Source organism: Clarias gariepinus, chromosome 8, assembly GCF_024256425.1.
Source record: "Clarias gariepinus isolate MV-2021 ecotype Netherlands chromosome 8, CGAR_prim_01v2, whole genome shotgun sequence".
Lineage (NCBI taxonomy): Eukaryota > Metazoa > Chordata > Actinopteri > Siluriformes > Clariidae > Clarias > Clarias gariepinus.
The window spans coordinates 2,445,814-2,467,724 of NC_071107.1; the positions used below are offsets into that span (position 1 = coordinate 2,445,814).

General features: G+C 41.0%; 1 protein-coding gene across 1 annotated transcript in view; it reads right to left on the reverse strand.

Moving 5' to 3' along the window:
• Positions 1-1,546: 1,546 nt before the first annotated feature.
• Positions 1,547-21,911, reverse strand: part of frem3 (Fras1 related extracellular matrix 3) — a 42,775-nt gene continuing 22,410 nt past the window's right edge. Inside the window, exons 9-24 of the mRNA XM_053502744.1 lie at positions 21,640-21,837; positions 21,218-21,382; positions 19,646-19,828; positions 19,371-19,501; positions 17,223-17,381; positions 11,472-11,775; positions 10,983-11,114; positions 10,480-10,811; positions 5,942-6,134; positions 5,472-5,576; positions 5,244-5,371; positions 4,775-4,909; positions 4,505-4,631; positions 3,683-3,870; positions 3,333-3,479; positions 1,547-3,122 (exon numbers count right to left, since the gene is read on the reverse strand). Coding sequence (XP_053358719.1) covers positions 2,574-3,122; positions 3,333-3,479; positions 3,683-3,870; positions 4,505-4,631; positions 4,775-4,909; positions 5,244-5,371; positions 5,472-5,576; positions 5,942-6,134; positions 10,480-10,811; positions 10,983-11,114; positions 11,472-11,775; positions 17,223-17,381; positions 19,371-19,501; positions 19,646-19,828; positions 21,218-21,382; positions 21,640-21,837 — 3,176 coding nt within the window. The 3' untranslated portion in view covers positions 1,547-2,573. The remainder of the gene's footprint in view (positions 3,123-3,332; positions 3,480-3,682; positions 3,871-4,504; positions 4,632-4,774; positions 4,910-5,243; positions 5,372-5,471; positions 5,577-5,941; positions 6,135-10,479; positions 10,812-10,982; positions 11,115-11,471; positions 11,776-17,222; positions 17,382-19,370; positions 19,502-19,645; positions 19,829-21,217; positions 21,383-21,639; positions 21,838-21,911) is intronic.

Sequence of the window (21,911 nt, forward strand, 5' to 3'; positions counted from 1 at the left end):
AGAGAAACAACTCTGAAACTGGAAAATCAGTTTTCTGCGAACGACCCTGCTTTAGTGTGGAAAGGCCTAAAAACCTTAAGTCCAACTCCTAGACGCCATCCCCCAAATCTGTAGGGAATCAACAACTGGTTGATGACCTGAATGAGTTCTACTGTAGATTTGAAACTCCCAGTCTCACACCACACTCCTGTCCTGACCGTCTTACACTACCATTATCACCTCTGACAACCCCCCCCCCCCCCCCCCTGCACTTCAGGTCTGTGAAATGAAAAAAAAAAAAAATGGAAAATCACAGGACTTAATGACTACAGACCAGTCGCCCTAACATGTGTGGTCATGAAGTCATTTGAAAGACTGCTGTTGGCCTATCTGAGGGACATCACAGGACCCTTACTGGACCCCCTGCAGTTTGGCATGCATGCATCAACATGGGACTGCACTTCATCTTTCAACATCTGGACAAACCAGGGGCTTATGCAAGAGTCTTGTTTATAGACTTTTCATCAGCTTTTAATACGATAATCCCAGCCCTGCTTCAGACCAAACTAATCCTGCTCTCTCCAACAGCCACACCACCAATACTGGCGCACCTCAGGGATGTGTTCTCTCCCCATTGCTGTTCTCCCTCTACACCAACGACTACACCTCTACAGACCCCACTGTCAAGCCTCTGAAATTTGCAGATGACACTACTGTACAATCATCGGCCTCATCCAGGACTTTGACGAGTCTGGCTGTCTGGTGCAGTCACAACAACCTGGAGCTCAACACGATCAAAACGGTGGAGATGATCGTGTACTTCAGGAGAAACCCACCTGCACTTCTCCCACTCACCATCATGGACAGCACTGTGACAGCAGTGGAGACATTCGGGTTCCTGGGCACGACCATCTCTCAGGACCTGAAGTGGGACATTCACATTGACTCCATTGTTAAAAAGGCCCACCAGAGGTTGTATTTCCTTCGCCAGCTGAAGAAGTTCAACCTGCCACACAGTTCTACTCAGCCGTCATTGAATCCGTCCTGTGCACTTCAATAACTAACAATAACAGACATCAGAAGACTACAAATGACGGTTCGGACTGCTAAAATAATTATTGGCACTCCCCTGCCCACATTGCAAGGACTGTATATATCCAGAGTGAAGAAAAGGGCTCAGAATATTACTTTGGACCCCTCACACCCAAGCCACCTTCTATTTAAACATCTGCCATCAGGTCGACGCTATAGAGCACCGAACACCAGGACAGCCAGGCAAAAAAACTTTTTTTTTTTCCCCAAGCAATCTACCTCATGAAGAGTTAAACATCATTCTAACTGTCAATAAATATATGTGCAATACTGTGTACAATACCACTGTGCAATATACTGTTTAATACCACAGATTTCAGATATTTATGTCGTATCGTGCTGTTTTGTCTTGTCATTTGTTTTTTGTTCTGAAAGCTCTGTCACTAAAACACATTCCTTGTACGTGCAAGCGTACTTGGCAATAAAACTCTTTCTGATTCTGATTTAGTTGTGATAATAAGAAATACAACTGGTATTTGGAATTAAGTTTTTAATACATCAAACAATAAATTGGTAGTGACATCACAAATTGAAACTATATAAATCATAATGGCACTTGAATATGGACATAATATAAGTCTTCGCTCATTTCAACCTGTTACAGTCAATTGTTTCAAGTTAAATCAGGATGTAATAATAAGTTCTGTTGGTACTCACATACATACACAGGATAAGTATTACACTCACTTCTGTGTAATTCTTACTCACATTTAACACATCCTGAAATATATATAAAAAGAGATTCTGCATACCTACCCACTTATCAAAATGAAATCTCACATTCTTTTTACATAGCACCACAATAATTGGTGTGTTAAACTGGGAACACTGGTGTGCTACAAATATACATACGTTTTTTCACATAAATGTTTGAACAAGCCAGCTCTCCTACATCTATGTCTATTGCAAACACACCTGTCACGCATTCAAAACAATGTTTACAGATTATACTTAACGCAATTAATCTCCAGTAAATGTGAAAAACAAAACAAAATTCTCAATCCTGACCAAGACCACATTCTTAGTCCAGGTTGAAATCCCGCTGACCTATCCTTATTGCTGCCTATATAACACTGAGGTTTTACCTATAGTTTAGTACAAAAAGACTGCCTTTTTTTTTTTTACTTTAAAAACACTTTTACAGTGGCATTTTTTCCTGGAAATTGCTGTTAATGTAATAATTCTCTCTTGGGCTCGTTATGTCATACAGCCTGGTTATCAAGGTAAAGGGCACCAGGATGTATGAAACTAATGCCACATCAACACTATGAGCAATTACTTTTGAACAAGTGATATGGTTGGATAAGTCTAGGAGTGTATACTGAAAAGCAAAGTCATTGGTGAAGAAAGTAAGATCCAAGAATTGATTTCTTTTCTGCTGTTTCTTCATTCCGAATCTAACATGTCCTCTTCTCTCAGTTAAATGGTCATGGGGTTAAGGCGCACCCATGACAGGCAGGTCAAACCATATAAACGACGAAAGAAGGCCTTGTTGCTGATTTCTAAACCTCAGAACTGTCCCCACTGTATCTCGTGCCTGGAGTCTCTCTACTGTTGCTGCCACTTCCATAGGCAGAGCAAGAAGATGTAGCGTAGGGTGGATACTTTTTCTCCTTTTTCTTATGCCTTAATAGGAGAGCCACTAAAATTATTATCAGACACACTAGGAGAATTAGTCCAGCCACTCCTAACAGTGTGGGCATGCCAGAAGGCAGACTGAAGTCAATGCCAGGTTCTTTACCCAAGCTTCCCTCCACCAAGGGGCGCTCTATGTAAGTTTCACGACCCACCGGCTGCCACTGGCTCACTCTGAGCCGGTCAGAGCGGTCCAGGGCAATGTGCTGGATATTAGTGCCACGGTTGTTTTCCACACCAATGTCCGAGGCCTCTGGGTCTGGCACAGCCCGGCGGTTGCGGGTCATTGCGACAGAATTTGGAAGGACAGATGAAATGCCATGGTGGTACTCCAGGCTTCTCCTACCACGGATAGCATTCTCTCTAGAGCGGACGGTATATATAGTATGGATGAACCACTCCCGACCAGCAGCAACCTGAAATATAGAAAATGTATTGTTTAGTGTGCATTTTTCCTGTAATATGGCACTCAGAAAAGTCATCGTATTACACATATGAGAAGAAGGATATTTTTCATCAGCAAATATATAACGAAGACAAAACAACACATCATGACCTGAGTGGCAATAAGTATAGCTACTGTATATTGGATTTGAAGACATAGGTGGTCCAAGCAAGTTTCTCACCTGGAAAAGGGGGGATGAGGACAACGTAAACCCATCTGATCCAGCCTGGCGGGCAAGAAGAAGGCCTTCTGCAGTATCCCGTGCCAGTGTTGCATCAAACCGCACATCTCCAAATGAGGTAGCTTGGGTCTCAGGCTGGGCTTTGTCCTAAAAGAAACACGCACACACAGTCAGTTCAAAGTTAGTTACAAACGATCAACAGAATTTCCCAGCATGCTGATTAAACCATAATAGAAACTTCATAATAGAAGTTTGACTATGCTTGCCATAAAATTAATCACACATTCTTGAGCTGATTTTAAAAGAGCCATATATAGATCTATGATATATTTAAAAAAGAAATGGCATACCAGAATCTTGAATCTGTAGAGCAGTGAGGGAGCATCAGCAAGGCACCCATATTCTTTATCGGTAGGATTATATTTTGGCACATAGCCATCTGTTCCTGTACAAAGGAAAACCTTCTCTATGCTACAGGAAAATGAATCTCCCAAGTTCTGCACCGGGTCCACCATTACACGTCCAAAAATCGTGGAACCTATAGGAACAACCAAGAGTATCTGCATTATGTAACGTTTGTAATAATAATATATAGAATGTGGGAGATACTAATAATAGATTGTTTTATTATGTACTGATCACAGCTTTTGTAGCATATCAAAATTACAGTGAAGTTTTTTTCATAATTAGTACATATAGGTTGGAGAGATAAATAATTCTCATAAATTTAAGAAAGGAAGCAGTGCTTTAACTGTGAATCAAAGACCTGTACCTTATCTCATGATTCTCATGCTGGTGTTTTGTAGAGCAAAGCTTGAATGTACAATTCTAAGTTTGGACCTTAAAGCTGTTGTATATGCTGTATACAGAATGGTGAAAATTTCACTATGTGCTCATGCCAGTTGAAGCTTGGGCCCCTTCCCATTTAATGTGGTCAATCATGGGGTGATGGGTGTGTTGGGGGATGACATGTGGATGGATTGATGGACTTTTTGATTCTCAAAATGGGAACTCTGGCTCAGAATGTCGAGTGAGTATAGATTTAATCTCACTCTTGCCTCAAAAGATTGGAAATTATGAGACCTTTCCCCCAAAAAAATTGGTTATTTAAAAGAAAACTAACTGTATGATCTATATTTCTTATATTTCGCCAATATTATTTTAGGTTTTACCTTCAGTAAAAGCAGCATCAGTGCCCTCTGCAAAGCCCATGGAGCCATCAGATAGCCACAGTTCTTTCTTAGACAAGAGGAACATCTGAGTGTTCAGGCTGAACTCGGCAGCCACTGGGTCACTCACCTAAGAGGAAAAGGAGCGATCACTGATAATCCAGAGTGTTTTCATTTTTGGGGCAAATAACGTGATCAGTGTTTAAAAGACTAGCACAGACACCAAGTGTGAAAACACCATCATAATTTTGACCATATTTATATCAGTCTGACCTGCTGGAAGCGAATGTCCATGTCAAATGTCAGCGGTTCTCGTGGATGGCACACGGGTGGAATACTAAACTCTCCATTAGGAGCAGCAATGCATGGAATCAGCTTCACAGTGTATGTGCCAGAATAGTCTCTAACCTACAGACACATATCCATATAAAAGAATTATACACAAAAATCTAAAACTTGGTGGGCGTGGATTGGTAAAAAACAAATATATTTCAACAGTACAAAGTTGCTGCTTTGTATTAATATAATATAAAATAGAAGTATCATTTATATGAGAATGTAATATAGAAAAAAAACAAGCATTACAGTAAGTAGATATATAAAAACATCAAAAAACCCAGTCTGTAATGTATAAAGGATGTATTTTAAGAATATATATATATATTACAGACTGGGTTTTTTTGTATACATGTATACTGTACTCCAACTAGGGTACCTGCTTGTTTTTCAGTTAAGTACTTACAGCAAAGTCAGAGACAAAACTCCACTGCTGCATTGGTTGGTTGTATGTAGGCTCAGTTCGGACCAGAGACAGAGTAAATGTAAGGCCAGGGTGATCAGCACACATCACCATGGATGACAGGCTGCTTCCTGTAGACCAAATAAATTATAATTTATTGAAATAAACTTGACGAAGTGATTAATTTGTGTGACTCTGCCTATGTATAGGTGAAAGGAAGGGAGATTTTACCTGGGTGAGACATGACAAACTGTCCCCTGAATCGAGACTCTGTCTTAAAATTGACAACCAGGCGACCCTCCTCATTAATTCTCATACTGGTAGGATACATGGCACCTGTGGAGATTTAAGTACACAATCATAAATTCAGTGGCATCAAGGATAAATAAATAAATAGAAATAAAAATGTGAATTGTACTCTTTTAAATAATTTTATTCGGCATGTGTTAAAATTTCAATTAAACTATGCATGAAATATTTACATTGGGATTATATGTAACTATATGAAGTATGCTATCTCTCTCTCTCTCTCTCTCTCTCTCTATATATATATATATATATATATATATATATATATATATATATAGTACCATATCACCTCAGCGGATGTATGCATCAGATCAGGATAAGGTGATATTCTCACTGCTGATGTCCATACCATTAACAATACTTGAGACCACCAGTAGATGGCAGTACACTACCTTGTAGTTCAGCCTCTGGTGGACTACCGATGCCATCCTGCCACAAAATTGCAGTATCGTACACAAAGGTGAGACGCAGTTCTGACTGCAGGTCGAAATGCTGCCAGCCACCGACTGCTACAGGAGAATGGAACACATAGGACACGAAGAGAGGCACGCGCAAGGTGACGTAGGACTGGACCAGGTTCAGGACCTACACACATAAACACACATTCATATTAGGCACATGGTAATAGAGTATGTTAGGCATTAATAAAATGTACTAAAGAAGACACTGTTAATGCAACCACGGGGTTGGCGCAAGCCAGTGTCTTCTTGTGCCAGTCCCAAGTCTGGATAAATGCAGAGGGTTGTGTCAGGAAGGGCATCCGACGTAAAACATTTGCCAAATCAATGATGCGAATCACGAATATAATTCCCATACCGGATCGGTCGTGGCCCGGGTTAACAACGACCGCCACTGGTGTTGTTGACCTACAGGGTGCTGGTGAAAATTGGGCTACTGTTGGTCGAAGAAGGAGAGGAGGAAGGCGTGTTCGAAAGCAGAGAAAGAAGAGGAAAGGCAAGAGTTTAGGAGTGATAGTAGGGACTTTGAATCTTGAAACTATGACAGGAAAGGGAAGAGAGTTAGTTGATATGATGCAGAGAAAGAAGGTGGATATACTGTGTGTCCAGGAGACCAGGTGGAAAGGTAGCAAGGCTAGAAGCTTAGGATCAGGGTTCAAATTGTTTTACCATAGTGTGGATAGGAAAAGAAATGGAGTAGGAGTTATTCTAAAAGAGGAGTTTGTAAGGAATGTTCTAGAGGTGAAGAGAGTATCAGATAGGGTGATGAGGCTGAAGCTGGAAATTGAAGGGATAATGTTCAATGTTGTTAGTGGTTATGCCCCACAGGTAGGATGTGAGTTAAAAGAGAAGGAGAAATTCTGGAGTGAGTTAGATGAAGTGATGCAGAGCATCCCCAGAGGTGAAAGAGTGGTGATTGGTGCAGACTTCAATGGACATGTTGGGGAAGGGAACAGAGGTGTTGAAAATGTGATGGGCAGGTTTGGTCTTCAGGACAGGAATGTAGAAGGACAGATGGTGGTGGACTTTGCAAAGAGGATGGAAATGGCAGTAGTAAATACTTTTTTCCAGAAGAGGCAGGAACATAGGGTGACATATAAGAGTGGAGGCAGAAGCACTCAGGTCGACTACATCTTGTGTCGACTTTGTAACCTGAAAGAGATCAGTGACTGCAAAGTGTTGGTAGGGGAGAGTGTAGCCAGACAACACAGAATGGTTGTGTGTAAAATAACCCTGGTGGTGAGAAAGGCGAAGAGGTGGTGGAAGCTGAGAAAGGAAGAATGTTGTGAACTCTTTAGGGAGGAGTTGAGACAGGCTATGGGTGGTCAGGAGGTGCTTTCAGTTGACTGGACAACTACAGCCAATGTGATCAGGGAGACAGGTACGAGCGTACTTGGTGTATCATCAGGTAAGGGGAAAGTGGACAAGGAGACATGGTGGTGGAATGAGGAGGTCCAGGAGTGTATACAGAGAAAGAGGCTAGCTAAGAAGAAGTGGGACACTGAGAGGACTGAAGAGAGTAGACAAGAGTACAGGGAAATGCAGAGTAAGGTGAAGGTATAGGTGGCAAAGGCCAAACAAAGAGCATATGAGGACTTGTATGCTAGGCTAGACAGTAAGGAGGGAGAGGTGGATCTGTACAGGTTGGCAAGGCAGAGAGATAGAGATGGGAAGGATGTGCAGCAGGTTAGAGTGATTAAAGATAGAGATGGAAATGTACTGACAGATGCCAGGAGGGTGATGGGAAGATGGAAGAAGTACTTTGAGGAGTTAATGAATGAGGAAAACGAAAGAGAACAAAGAGTAGAAGAGGTGACTGTTGTGGAACATGAAGTAGCAAATATTAGTAAAAGTGAGGTGAGAAGGGCATTGAAGAGGATGAAGAGTGGAAAGGCTGTTGGTCCTGATGACATGCCTGTGAAGGTATGGAAGTGCTTAGGAGAGGTGGCAGTAGAGTTTCTGACAAGTTTGTTTAAACTTGGAGATCTTGGAGTGTGAGAGGATTCCAGAGGAATGGAGGAGAAGTGTATTGGTGCCAATTTTTAAGAACAAGGGAGATGTGCAAAGCTGTGGCAACTATAGAGGTATAAAGCTAATGAGCCAGGCAATGAAGCTGTGGGAAAGAGTAGTGGAAGCTAGGTTAAGGGCAGAGGTGAGCATTTGTGAGCAGCAATATGGTTTTATGCCTAGAAAGAGTACATCAGATGCAGTATTTGCTTTGAGGATGCTGGCGGAAAAGTACAGAGAAGGTAACAGGGAGTTGCATTGTGTCTTTTTAGATTTAGAGAAAGCGTATGACAGGGTGCCAAGAGAGGAGCTGTGGTATTGTATGAGAAGGTCTGGAGTGGCAGAGAAGTATTTTAGAGTGGTGCAGGACATGTATAAGAGCTGTAAGACAGTGGTAAGATGTGCTGTAGGTGTGACAGAAGAGTTCAAGGTGGAGGTGGGTCAGCATCGAGGATCGGCTCTAAGCCCCTTTTTGTTTGCTCTGGTGATGGACAGGATGAAAGATGAGGTAAGACAGGAGTCCCCATGGACTATGATGTTTGCAGATGACATCGTGCTCTGTAGCGAGAGCAAGGAAATGGTGGAGGAAAATTTGGAGAGGTGGAGGTATGCTCTGGAAAGCAGAGGAATGAAGGTTAGCCGGAACAAGACGGAATACATGTGTGTAAATGAGAGGGACCCAGGAGGATCAGTGAGGCTACAGGGAGCAGAGGTAAAGAAGGTGCAGGATTTTAAGTACTTAGGGTCAACGGTACAGAGCAACGGAAAGTCTTTAAAGGAGGTGAAGAGGCGGGTACAGGCAGGTTGGAATGGGTGGAGAAAAGTGTCAGGGGTGTTGTGTGATAAAAGAGTATCAGCAAGAATGAAAGGAAAGGTGTACAGGACAGTGGTGAGACCAGCGATGCTCTACGGCTTAGAGACAGTGGCGCTGAAGAAAAGACAGGAGGCAGAGTTGGAGGTAGCAGAGCTGAAGATGTTGAGGTTCTCCTTGGGAGTGACAAGGATAGAGGGACAACCCATGTTAGATGTTTTGGAGATAAAGTCAGAGAGGCCAGATTGAGGTGGTTTGGACATGTTCAGAGGAGAGATTGTGAATATATCGGTAGAAGGATGCTGAGGTTGGAACTGCCAGGCAGGAGGTCTAGAGGAAGACCAAAGAGGAGATTTATGGATGCAGTGAGAGAGGACATGAAGTTAGTTGGTGTAAGAGAAGAGGATGCAGAGGATAGGGTTAGATGGAGGCAAATGATTCGCAGTGGCGACCCCTGAAAGGGAACAGCCGAAAGACAAAGAAGAAGAAAGAAGACACTGTTATTTATAAAATACACTTATTTTTTTCTTACAACCCAGTGATATTCTGTTCTTTGCATAGCCGCTTGTTAGGAAGCGGAGGTCAGGTCAGCTTGGGCCCTGCTCAAGAGTCCAACAGTGGCAGCTTGGTGATGCTCAGGCCTAAACCCTCAACTTCCTAATCAGTAAACTTGACACTTAAATGTTTAGCAGAAATCTAAGTGTATGCATAAATGTATGTCATGAAAAAAGACAGAGTATATACTGCACAGTGTATGCATGATTGTATGTGTCATGGAAAAAGACAGACAGATGTTGGTTTTCTGGTATTACTGAAAGTAGTTGTATGTAATAAACATGAGCAAGCGAGCATTTTGCTCATAGTAGCACACGTGATTTTCAAAATGATTAAATAAAGGAGATTAAATTTAGCCACAACTTACTTTATCATATAACTTACTATATATATGATATGTTATAGTAATTTTACACAATTTACAACATTTCAGGGGAAAGTAAGTGAAAGATAAACAATTGAAACATAAAATTAGGTGTTTTTTTATTACTTTGGGCAACAATCTGATGAAAAACTTGGTGGGTTCTCTCCTTTTGTTTTTAAATTGTAGATCTACATGCTCTGGCACATCAGATAAAGAATACTTCCCACTCCTGGAGAAATCACCATTGTTTCTCTGGCAGTTTCTTATGGAATCGGGTTGCCACAGCTGATTATATCTAAGCAGGTTAGGGTTAAGGGCCTTTTTCAAGAGCCCTACAGTGGCAGCCTGGTGACTCCGGAGCCGGGACCCTTAATCAGCATTCAAGTCAAGTCAAGTCAAGTCAAGTCGAGTCAAGAGACCAGTTAAATATACCCAGTTAAGAAATACTTTTTTTCTTGCAGGCTTACACACCCAGGCTTCAGATGCTTTAGAAAATATGTAGTATGCTTCACATTATTGATAATCCCCAATTCCCCTCTATACCTTCCTTATTACTTTAAATGAAAAGAGTACAGCTATTTTAAGAAGATATTCTTCCAGAGCTCCACTTCTTCAAAAAAACAGTAGGTTGTTTTAGATAGTATGAACAGTAGCACTGTAACAATTATATGACCAGACTCAAACAATATTCTTTAACAAAAAGCCAGTTCCTACAACAGCTCAGGTAACTCTCACCTGTCCATCAGTGCCGATGGATCCTCCACACTCGTTGAGTAACTCGGACATGTCGTAATAGCTGCTGAACTCCCAAAGACAGGCCTCTAGGTTCAGGTTGCGGTAAAATCGTAGAGAGTTGGCACTGCGCATGGCCACACTGTACTGGTAGGGAGCAGTCTCACCAATGATCTCTGGGTTCTTGGTAGCGTCTGTGATAAAGCCATGATCTGTCTGAATCTCGTTGAAGTCCAGCAGGTTGGAGCAGCGGTGATTCCCAGCTCGGGTACCATCCGGACTCAGAGTCAGCTCAAAGTTTGATAGAGGACGTGTAGAGATGACAGGCAGCATTCCTGAGCAGGACAGACAAATGAGTCATTATAAATGTTATTGAGGTGTTGCTTATCCAAATAACTAAGCATGCATACTTTTTGTAGTTTCTTTTCTTGGAGGTTCTTGGAATAGTTGTTTTGGACATTGACAATGCTTAAGGTCAATATAGTTGTGTAAATGATGACACTTACCATCCATGTGTGGCATGGTGACAGTTAGTTTGATGAGGTTGGGGTAATCGGGGTCATCTGGTCCGGTGTAACGGATTTTTGCTGAGAACGGCTCAGCACCAACGGTTCCAGGAACGCGAGGCTGGCAAAGACCTATTGAATGATTACAGATTTTTATTTCATCTCAGTTTGGTCATTATTATAATATTGTATAGTTCTTCCAAACGCACATCTAAAATAAATTAAAACTCTGGGCGATAAAAAATATATTATAATAATAATAATAATAATAATAATGAAAATAAATAGTGGAAACATTTAGAAAAACCCAATAAGCTGTTACACTCATGGTCATATCACAGAAGATAAAAATATATTGCACAATCAAACAATATTATAGCTGATTTAATCAAAGTTCATGTGTAAAGATAATGGGTTATTCCATTAAAAGAGCTGTAGTATTAAAAGATGCCAAAATATAAAAGAAAAGCTGATTGATACTGTGCTTACCCTCCTCCCGGCTGATGACCACAATAGGGGAACTGAGCTCTAGCCCAGCATCTCCATTAGCGTTAAAGGCCCGAGCAGCACACTGCACACGTGAGCCTGCTTGGAAATAGATGGAGTCCAGTGTGATGGACTTGGTATTAGTGTAGAAGGTGTTGGTATCGACCTCACGCATGGGGCTGGTGACTCCATCTGGTCCAGTGGGGGCGCTAACAAGCCAACGGTACTGAGTCATGGTGTCGTTAATGTTCTCCACAGCACAGATTGAACCAGTCTTGTCAAAATCAGAGTATTTGGGGTTGCAGGCCTAAAAAGAGTGGATACATAAAAATCCATAATGAATTACATCCTTCACTACTACTCAGGTTGCTAAGGTGGGGCAAAACTTTATGTACTGTATTTTTTTTTTCAAATAACTGTAAATTAAACTGTAAATTATTTATTTATTATTTTCATGTCCAGAGGTTTTTTTTATTTCTTTCATAGCACTTGTTCTTAAATAACTGAGGTATGATGCCATGGTGAGTATGTTTCTCAACTCTGCAATAATACATATGCATATTGTTATTGTTACCGCTGCCACCAATAAATGTTACGTGTTTGATGTTTAGGAGGGATGGTCACCTAACATTTATTGGTGGCAGCGGTGGGATAATTAATTCCTTTGTTGGGATTGATTAATTCCTTTTTTTTGATGGGATGATGTGAGACACTGTTGCTGGTGTGAGGACGGATCAAAACTTTAACGGAGTATTGTTTGAATAGTAAGTTGGAGGATATTTAGCAGATGTGTTGAGTATAGTTGGCATGGCTGACTTTGATTTGGATAGCTTCATTAGTGCACCAACTGTCGAACAATTAGATTTGTGTCGCAAGGACGATTTGTTAAAAGTCGCCGAACATTTTAACATTCCAGTTAATAAACAGCAGTTAAAGCGAGAAATTAAAAATTGTATTGTGCAGCAGTTAGGGGAACTGGGGGTGTTGTTGTTGGTTGAAAGTTCGCCTGGTGTTGACGCTCGTTCTGGGGCAGGTAAGGGGGAAGCGAGTCGAGCTGCTGCGGCGGAGGGTTCCGAAGCCAAAGCTGCTTTACCGCCCTTCGAGCCTTTCTCCCCAGCTGAGTTTGAGTCTGGAGGCGAGGCGCGTCTCAAAGCGCGCCTAGCTAGACTTCAAAGGGAAGAGCGCGAGAGAGAAGCGGAAAGTCGCGCCGAAAGGGAACTTCGACTTGAAATTCGTCGACTCGAAATTGAAGCGGACAAGGAAGTCAGGCTGCGAGAGCTTGAATTGACCGCTAGACACACACCGGTTCCACCTGTGCAATCTGTGCATAATGCTGCATTGTCGACTGTCTCGGGGTCCTCCGGAAGTACCTTTGACAGGTGGCACAGGAGAGAAAGACTGCTTTTTGCATGGAGAATGGAGTGTTAATGCGTAGGTGGTGTCCTGATGATTCGAGTGACGCTGAATGGAATGTGACAAGCCAGGTAGTCGTTCCTGTTTGTTACAGGCAGACTGTACTTTCCCTGGCTCATGACCATGACTTGTCTGGGCATCTGGGTATCAAGAAAACGTATCACCGAATTTTAAAACACTTTTTTTGGCCTCGTTTAAAGACAGATGTAGCGAAGTACTGTAGAACGTGTCAGACCTGTCAGTTTGCAGGGAAGCCGAACCAGACTATTCCGCGAGCTCCATTAGTTCCTATACCAGTGTTGGGAGAGCCTTTTGAGCACGTTATTGTAGATTGTGTGGGTCCTTTGCCCAAAACAAAAGCCGGTAATCAATACCTGTTAACGATAATGTGCACAGCAACGCGTTTTCCTGAAGCGATACCGCTTAGGAAAATCACAGCACCTGTGGTAATTAAAGCGCTGGTAAAATTCTTTTCATTGTTTGGTCTTCCCCGAGTTGTACAGACTGACCAAGGTACAAATTTTATGTCGAACCTTTTTGCACAAGTGCTAAAGACCTTGAAGATTTCTCACCGAACATCGAGTCCATACCACCCAGAAAGCCAAGGAGTCTTGGAGAGATTCCATCAGACTCTAAAGGCTATGTTTCGTAAATACTGTCTGGATACGGGTAAAGATTGGGACGAGGGTACTCCTCTAGTCTTGTTTGCTGTTAGGGAAGCAGTACAAGAGAGTTTGGGATTTAGCCCTGCAGATCTTGTATTTGGTCATTGTGTCCGAGGCCCACTTAAGATGCTTAAAGAAGATATGTTGTCTGTACAGACAGGTGGTAAATTAAATGTACTGGACTATGTAAGCAAATTTCGCGAACGATTGCACAAGGCCTGTTCAGTGGCTAAGGAGGCGTTAGGAAATGCACAACTCACTATGAAGAGTCACTTTGATCGAAAATCTGTTTTGCGCGATTTCAGAGAAGGTGATCAAGTGCTGGTTTTATTGCCAGTGGTCGGTTCTGTCCTTTCTGCACGTTTCTCGGGGCCGTATGAAGTAAAAAAAAAATTGAGTAGTACTGATTACGTAATCAGTACTCCTGACCGCCGAAAGAAATCCCGTGTATGTCATGTGAACATGCTGAAGGAGTATCACATTCGAGAACCGTCATTGAGGGATATTGAGATGGTTAAGCAATCTGAAGTTGCTAATGTTCCCGTTTCTGCATTAGCTTGTGACGTTACCCCTGATCATGAAGATGATGGGGTGATAATTCGACACACATACCAACAGTGCGCTAGGTTTAAAAACTCTGGGATTTTAGCTGACTTGGACTCTCCCCTGGCTCATCTGTCTGATTCTCAGAGACATGATATTAAGGAATTGATTAACACTTTTCCCTCACTTTTTCACGACGTTCCTTCTCGCACCACTGTACTTCAACACGACATTGATGTCGGTAAAGCCACTCCAGTGAAACAGCATCCATACAGGGTTAATGCTTTGAAACGCTCTGTAATGAAAACTGAGGTCGAGTATTTAATTGAAAATGGGTTGGCGAAGCCAAGTTGTAGCCCATGGAGTTCACCATGCTTGCTTGTAACCAAGAGTGATGGAACCGCTAGATTTTGTACGGATTACAGAAAGGTAAATGCTCTGACCGTACCTGACTGTTTTCCTCTGCCGCGCATGGAGGATTGTGTAGATACCCTAGGTTCTGCAAAATTCGTCAGTAAATTGGATCTGTTGAAGGGTTACTGGCAAGTGCCTTTAACAGATCGTGCATCAGACATTTCTGCATTCGTAACACCAGACGATTTTATGCAATATTCTGTAATGGCCTTTGGCATGTGCAATGCACCATCTACTTTTCAAAGACTCATTAACATCGTGCTTGCAGGAGTTTCTAATTGTAATGCATATTTAGATGACCTTGTGATCTACTCTACTGACTGGTCAGAACACATCTCAACCCTTCGAGAAGTGTTTACTCGTCTTGAGAATGCTTCTCTAACGTTAAACCTTGCCAAATGCGATTTCGGTCAGGCCACAATTACATACTTAGGCAGAGAAGTGGGTCAAGGTCAAGTGAGGCCTATAGAGGCAAAAGTAAGTGCTATTGTAGAGATTCCCGTGCCGGCTTCCCGAAAAGAACTCCGTAGATTTTTAGGGATGGCTGGTTACTACCGAAATTTTTGTAAAAATTTCTCCACTGTTGTCAGTCCGCTGACATCACTCCTCAGTCCATCACATGTGTTTCGGTGGTCTGATGAATGTCAGAATGCGTTCGAGAGTGTTAAAGCGCTACTATGCAGTGTTCCTGTTTTGGCAGCACCAGTGTATGACAAAGCCTTCAAGCTGGAGATTGATGCTAGTGCTGTTGGCGCTGGCGCAGTGCTCATTCAAGAAGACATCTATGGTATAGATCATCCTGTGTGCTATTTTTCACGTAAGTTCAACAAAAGTCAGTTGAATTACTCGACTATCGAAAAGGAAACATTAGCTTTACTTTTGGCATTACAGTATTTTGACGTCTATTTGAGTTCAAACAACCTGCCTATAAATGTATTTACTGATCACAACCCTCTAGTGTTCCTGTCCCGTATGCACAACCAAAACCAGAGACTGATGCGCTGGTCTCTGGTTGTTCAAGGGTACCACCTGAAGATCGAACATAAGAAAGGTTCTGAAAATATAATGGCTGATGCTTTATCTAGAGTTTAAGAAGATGGTTGGAGTGAGAATATGAGAAAAAAACATATGTTTTTTTTTCTTAATTCATATAGTTTTTTTTGTTTTTTTTAGGGGGGGAAGTGTTACGTTCCACGTGTGCTTTGTTTCCTCATTTGTGTATGTTTTGTTCTTTTTTTTCCTCACTCCTCCTTTTCTGCATTATTTCTTATTCCTAGGACTGTTTATTGGTTGACCAGACTGTCAGTCATCATTATGACGTCACCATACCTGCCAATCCGCTGACTTGCCGGCTGCATTTGAGGCCTCGAGCTCAGAGTGTGGGGGTGCGCCATGCCAGCGTACCTTGTGCTCCCACGCGGTTTGCAGTCAGTCTTGTGTGTTTTAACAGTATCTTTGAATGCTTAAAGTATCCTGATTCTCGAAGTAATACCTCGTGCATTGTGATTTGATTTATTTATAGATCTTGTTGCTGGCTATTGACTTGTATCGAGTTTAGAGAGTGATAATTCTGCCGTATGGGGTTTTAGTACTACATGTCAAGTTCAAGGTTAGGAATGCATCTTCTTTGGCCTTCATGTTTTGAGCTCGTTAACCATACCCGCTGTGTGTGTAACAATTCGAACAATGTCAACTGCCATGATTTGGTCTGTTTCGTTTTGAGCTTAGTTTGTATATTGTTAGTCTAGGTTGTGTGTGTCATGCCACCTTTGTACTTGTGTTTTTTAGTTTAATTGAGTTTAGTTAGGGCGTCGTATGCGCTGAAGATTTCGGTTTTCTTTCCTTGTTTTTTTTTCTTTAATTAGTTTAGAGGTTAGACGTAAGGCTGTTTTTGTTTTATTACTTTATTTAATTTGGGTGACACACCTTTTTCTTTTGCTATTTGTCACAATGTATTCCTCTTCACTTAATGCGTATTTATAACGCAATTCAGTAAACATTTTAAACGTAACCCGAGTTGTTGTCATCTTTTGATCTGCCTCACTCAGCTATTGTCTCACTTAAATGTTAGGTGACCATCCCTCCTAAACATCAAACACGTAACACATATGCATAATAGATGACACTGCTTCAAATACTACACACCACTCTGGTTTTGTGATGCAACACTATGCAGAAATGTAGTGAATTAGAAAGTACAGATTTTTGCTTGTAGGATGTACTAAAAGTTAAATGTATATACAAACTAATAAATGTACCCAGGTAATGTACAGATATGTAGAACATATACTTAAGTACAGTTAGCGAAAGTAGATTTCTAAAATAGTTTTAAGCTTTACTCATGACTTTTATAAAGCACTGAGACCCCTTATGAGACTCCTTTTATCAATGCTAAATAAACATCTTACAACCTACAATTTGTGTGTAACTGCCATAGTCTCTGTATAATGTTTTACAATAGAAATGCTAATTTATCAGATCAAGCACATTAAGAAACTTTAATCAATTCGCAACAAGTCAGAACTACAATCGAAACTGTTGTTATAGAAAATTAATCAAAATCTTTTGACCAATCAGATTTAAGAATTCAACAGAGCTGTGATATAAATGCATAACAAAACATTGTTGGACGAAATGTGGTAAATGCCTAATATGCTTTGTGGAGCACATCCTGGGGTAAGGTAATACGAGTTTGTGTAAAGATCTATGTTACACTCACCGTCACACACACAACTGGGTAGCCTGTGGAAGGGTGTGGGTGCTCCTTTGCTCGAGCCGTATCATCATATATGAGCAGAGACACCACCTGGGGCACTGCTGGGAAGGTAACATCAGCTACACTGTCCATCTCCTCAATGTACACAATAGCTTTGCTCATCTAAAGGGAACGAGTGTAGAAAAAAAACATATTGTCAAATAAAAACAGACCTTAAAAACATAGCGTACTATAAAGTAACATTTTTTTTCGACCTATAAACCATAGACTGTATAAGAATAGGGAAAATCCTTCATGGTGTCATCCATAGGTTTTTTGACGAACATTTTTGAAGCTCAACTGCAGGAGCTCTGGTCATCGCCATTCTGGGAGAAGCTGACGCCGCCTAACACCTCAAATTGGCAAAAGGAATGGAGGCTCACTGTTGGTTACATGACAACTTAACTCAGTTACCACAAGTTAGTGAGATTAGCTTTAGCTGAACTAGAATGCTAAGAATGCTAATCTTAATTTGTATGCTAATGTTAGTTTGCATTTGATTGAATTCTGTTATCTATACCCTGTACGTCATCCTGTGTCAACTCCTACATTTCTTGCAGTAAGTTAAACTACAAAAAAGTCCAGGTACCTGGTTATCTAAAGTGATGCATAGCAAACAGCTAGCCGTTTGACAACTACAGTGCAGCTGTCAGTCAAGTCAGTGACTTCAAAATGCCAATTAAGATTATTTACCAGTTCTGCATATAGTTCATTCTGCAGTATGTAAAATAGCCCTTGATCCAGAGCATTCCTATTAGTTAACTTTTATATTTATATAAATCAAATATATTATGTACTGAAAGCAATTAAGGAGATTTGAAATGACTGGAATTGGGATAAGAACTTTCAGCACATGATTAAAACATGTAAGGACTGTGAGGAACCTTCAACTTCATGGAAGAGATGTGTGTTGGAGCAATCGACAGTAGAACATATGCTTTAATGAGTCCAGACTGACCCTAAATCCAGAGCAATGGGCGAGTAAAGATAAGAAGGGACGCACATGAAGCGATCATGGATAGTGTCAATTCAATTCAATTCAATTTTATTTGCAGAGTGGTTTTAACAATTATTATTGTCGCAAAGCAGCTTAACACAATCAAAATAATTATTTAAATTTGTATGGAATGTGAATGTGTATAAATCAAAATGGTCAGATAGTCCCTGGTGAGCAAGCCGAGGGCGACCGGGGCAAGGAAAACCTCCCTGAGATGGTAATAGGAAGAAACCTTGAGAATAACCAGACTCAACCTAACCCATCCTCATTTAGATAATAACGGATAGCAGGAATTGATCTGCATTCATACTGTGTGTTAGGTGGCAGGCAGTTCAGTATAACAGTTGATGTTAATTAATGTTAATATGGAGTCCAGGTAGCTATTACTGTAAGGCTCAGGTAAAAAAAAAATCCAATGTAAAAGCCTCTGGAGACAGTTTTAACGATCTGAGGTTGCTTCATTTGGTCAGGTCTAGGCTCAGCAATGTTATGTGGCGATTAAATAATGTCAGCAGATGACCTGAACTCTATGGAGTTTTTTCTTTTCGGATCGAGCATGCATATTTCACGATTCAAATATACAGGTATGAGGCTTGATACAGTATGTACATGGAAACACACATTTTGGTGTAATAAGTTGTGGTTACCTCAATGAATTAGACAGTAAATCTAGACACCTCTTGCTCAAGATGACAAATGCATTAAATTCAGGGTCAGAATCGCAAATAAATGAGACACACTCCAGTTTTAACCTCTGAATACCGATCTGCATAGTTTCTGCACAAGCATCTGATGTATCATGTCTGGATACAGCATACTATACAGAGCACTATATGATTAAACCTTAATGCCCATATGCTGAGCCATAAATTAAGCCATACTTGCTTTTTGTTGTACAGGAAATAACACACCAAATGCTTGCATATAGGTCAGCGTGTCCACTGAGACGCATTCATATTACAAAGAGCACATGAGAAGACAGCGGCTGTCTCTACTGGAGACAGCGACCGGCCCCCGCTGACAGAGACAGCTGCCTTGTGGCTATTTTAGCAAGTGAAGCCAAAGCACATTACTCTGTGTCAGTGTGAATATTTATATATTTAATAAACCCTGACCTGTGTCTCAGCCACCATGTATTCATCAGGCTTCAAATGGACAGTGAAGGCCTCGCGGATTTCCCTCTGTCCATCATACACGACCTGGACCTCCACCACATGCTCCGTCTCCCCTTCTTTAAACTCCACATCTACAAACACAGGCAGCCATAAACATGATATACGGCCTATGAAAACAAAATGCGCTCTAGATCAGGTGTTAAAACCAGTTCTCCAAGGGACCAGACTTCCTAGATTTATAGCTTTAGAGTCTGTATGTAATGGTATCTGCTGACCTTGAGAAAGCGGGTTGTAGTCCTCTCCTGAGGTGGCAGAACCGTCTTTGGTGTGGACTCTGACCACCGAGACCTTTGAGGTGTCACCCAGGCGTACAACAGGGATCCTCACCACAGCGATTTCTCCGGGAACCTGAGGCTCCTGGACGCTGTATTTAACCTCAGAGAACCTTATGATAGACTCTGGAGCATAGAAGCACAAAATGGTTGTGTTTGATTATGATCATTATGGTTTGTCATATATATGGTTAGTCTTTGTATTTGTCAGACCATAGTGAATATAAGAAAAAAACGTATTTTATATATTTTTCAAATCATTGACGACAGAAATTTTAGATTTTTCAATGTTACTGCAGTATAATCGTGCTATCACTTGTCTATACCTATTTTTCATGAATCAGTTAAAAGTTATTATTTACTATAAGTTTATTTAATTCTAGACATTTCAATACATCTACTTCCATAGTTCCAAAATATTTCTGAACAGGCTTTGCTTTTACAAATGTTGTAGCACAATAAATTAAGTATCTAAGTACTATATAAGAAAGGAAGTCAGTTAATTGCAATAGCAATGTGAGCTGAAAACTCCTTTCATCATTCTCATGAAGTTTTAACCATAGATAGTAAGTGCATGTTTTTTCTGTACATACTACAAGAGGCGTTCAAGTCAAACCGGGACATATGATTAAATCTCTCATAAATGAAGGTATAAAACCTATTGACAATTATAGATGACCTCATCTGATGATTTTAATAATACTGTACGTCCACAAATGACGATCCTGGCCAACCTGGCTTGGGACCTTCTGAAGTCATTCCTGTCATCTTTGAAATTCGAAGAATTACTTGCTTCCAACTTGGGGAAGAGACGTGAACACCATTCACGATTTACAAACACAACTTGCACATTACAGGAACTCATCTGGGAGTTATTGCCACATCCCACGCATAGTCCTGCCCTCGCTCCCAACCATTTCCATGTGTTTTATGCCATTATAGCAGTTCCTGGGAGGACAGTGTTTTCAGACATGAGGCAGGAAGTCTGGTGTACTAAAAAGAGTTTCTACCTTGATGGTACCCAGGCACTAGTGACATGCTGGGATGAGTGCAAAAGTGTAGCAGGGAATTATATAGAAAAATTAATGGACAGTGAAAAGTCCCAGTTTAACTTGAATGCCATCATATGTATAATATGTATAATAATATTGCATCTCTGATCTTTGAATCACCCAATCTACTATTCACACCCAAAACTGCTATTATTACCCATTCTAGTCATGAATGAGAATTTTTCTCAAAGTTTACAAAAGTGTACACACTCAGGTTTATTTGAAACAATGCAATCTTTTATTTTAATAGAGCACCAACAATCAAAGGGTCAGCTAAACACCTAAAACCATGGATGATTTTTTATGAAGTTGTATAATGATTTGTCATTCCACAATGTCATTTATCCATAATTGGACTGGCTACTTCTTTTGAGAAATAGATATCAATAATGCCTTTCCTGAGCAGTTCCAAGTCCCTGCTTTGTGGCTATGTGTATTGTTAATGGAGTGGTAGTGAACTCACTGTCTTTCTTGTCAGTGATGGTGACCAGAGTTTCCTTCTGCTCGCCCAGTGCAGCTCCATATTTTGACTTGCTTTTGGGCGTTCCCAGAACTAGCCTCAACTCTTCATCATCCTCATGAATGGAATCATCCAACAAAGTCACCACGCATGGCTTCTCATTCTCACCTAAAAATGGACACACATGATCACACATGTAGAAGAAGAGACTTTCAGGGCTTGGTAAAGGAGCAAGATAGCTATAGATGTAAATAGATATTTGTTTATCCATTTGTCTATCCATTTATTATGTTGAAACATTTTATCCAGGACTAAAAGGTGGTGGATCTGTAGAGTGTCCAGTGAAATGTGGGAACCAGTTTACTGCAAGGAATCGTGTAGTAATAAATGAATTAATGAATGAATGTAATCAAAGACTTGCTGACCTGGCAGAAAGGTGATAATGGATGCATCAGTGTTGGGACGCTCATTGTAATCCATCATGACCTGGGCAGATCCTTGGCGAGTGTAGCAGCGGACAGTGGATTTCTGGCTAATGTCACCACTGCGGTATACCATGGCCCTCACCTGCCCATCAGCTTCATCCACCTTATACTCTGCATCTTTAAACTGCATTCTAGGAACTGTTAATACAAAAAACATCTGAGCTCTTATTTAAGTCTTAGGCATACCACATATTCCATAAACCACTTATATA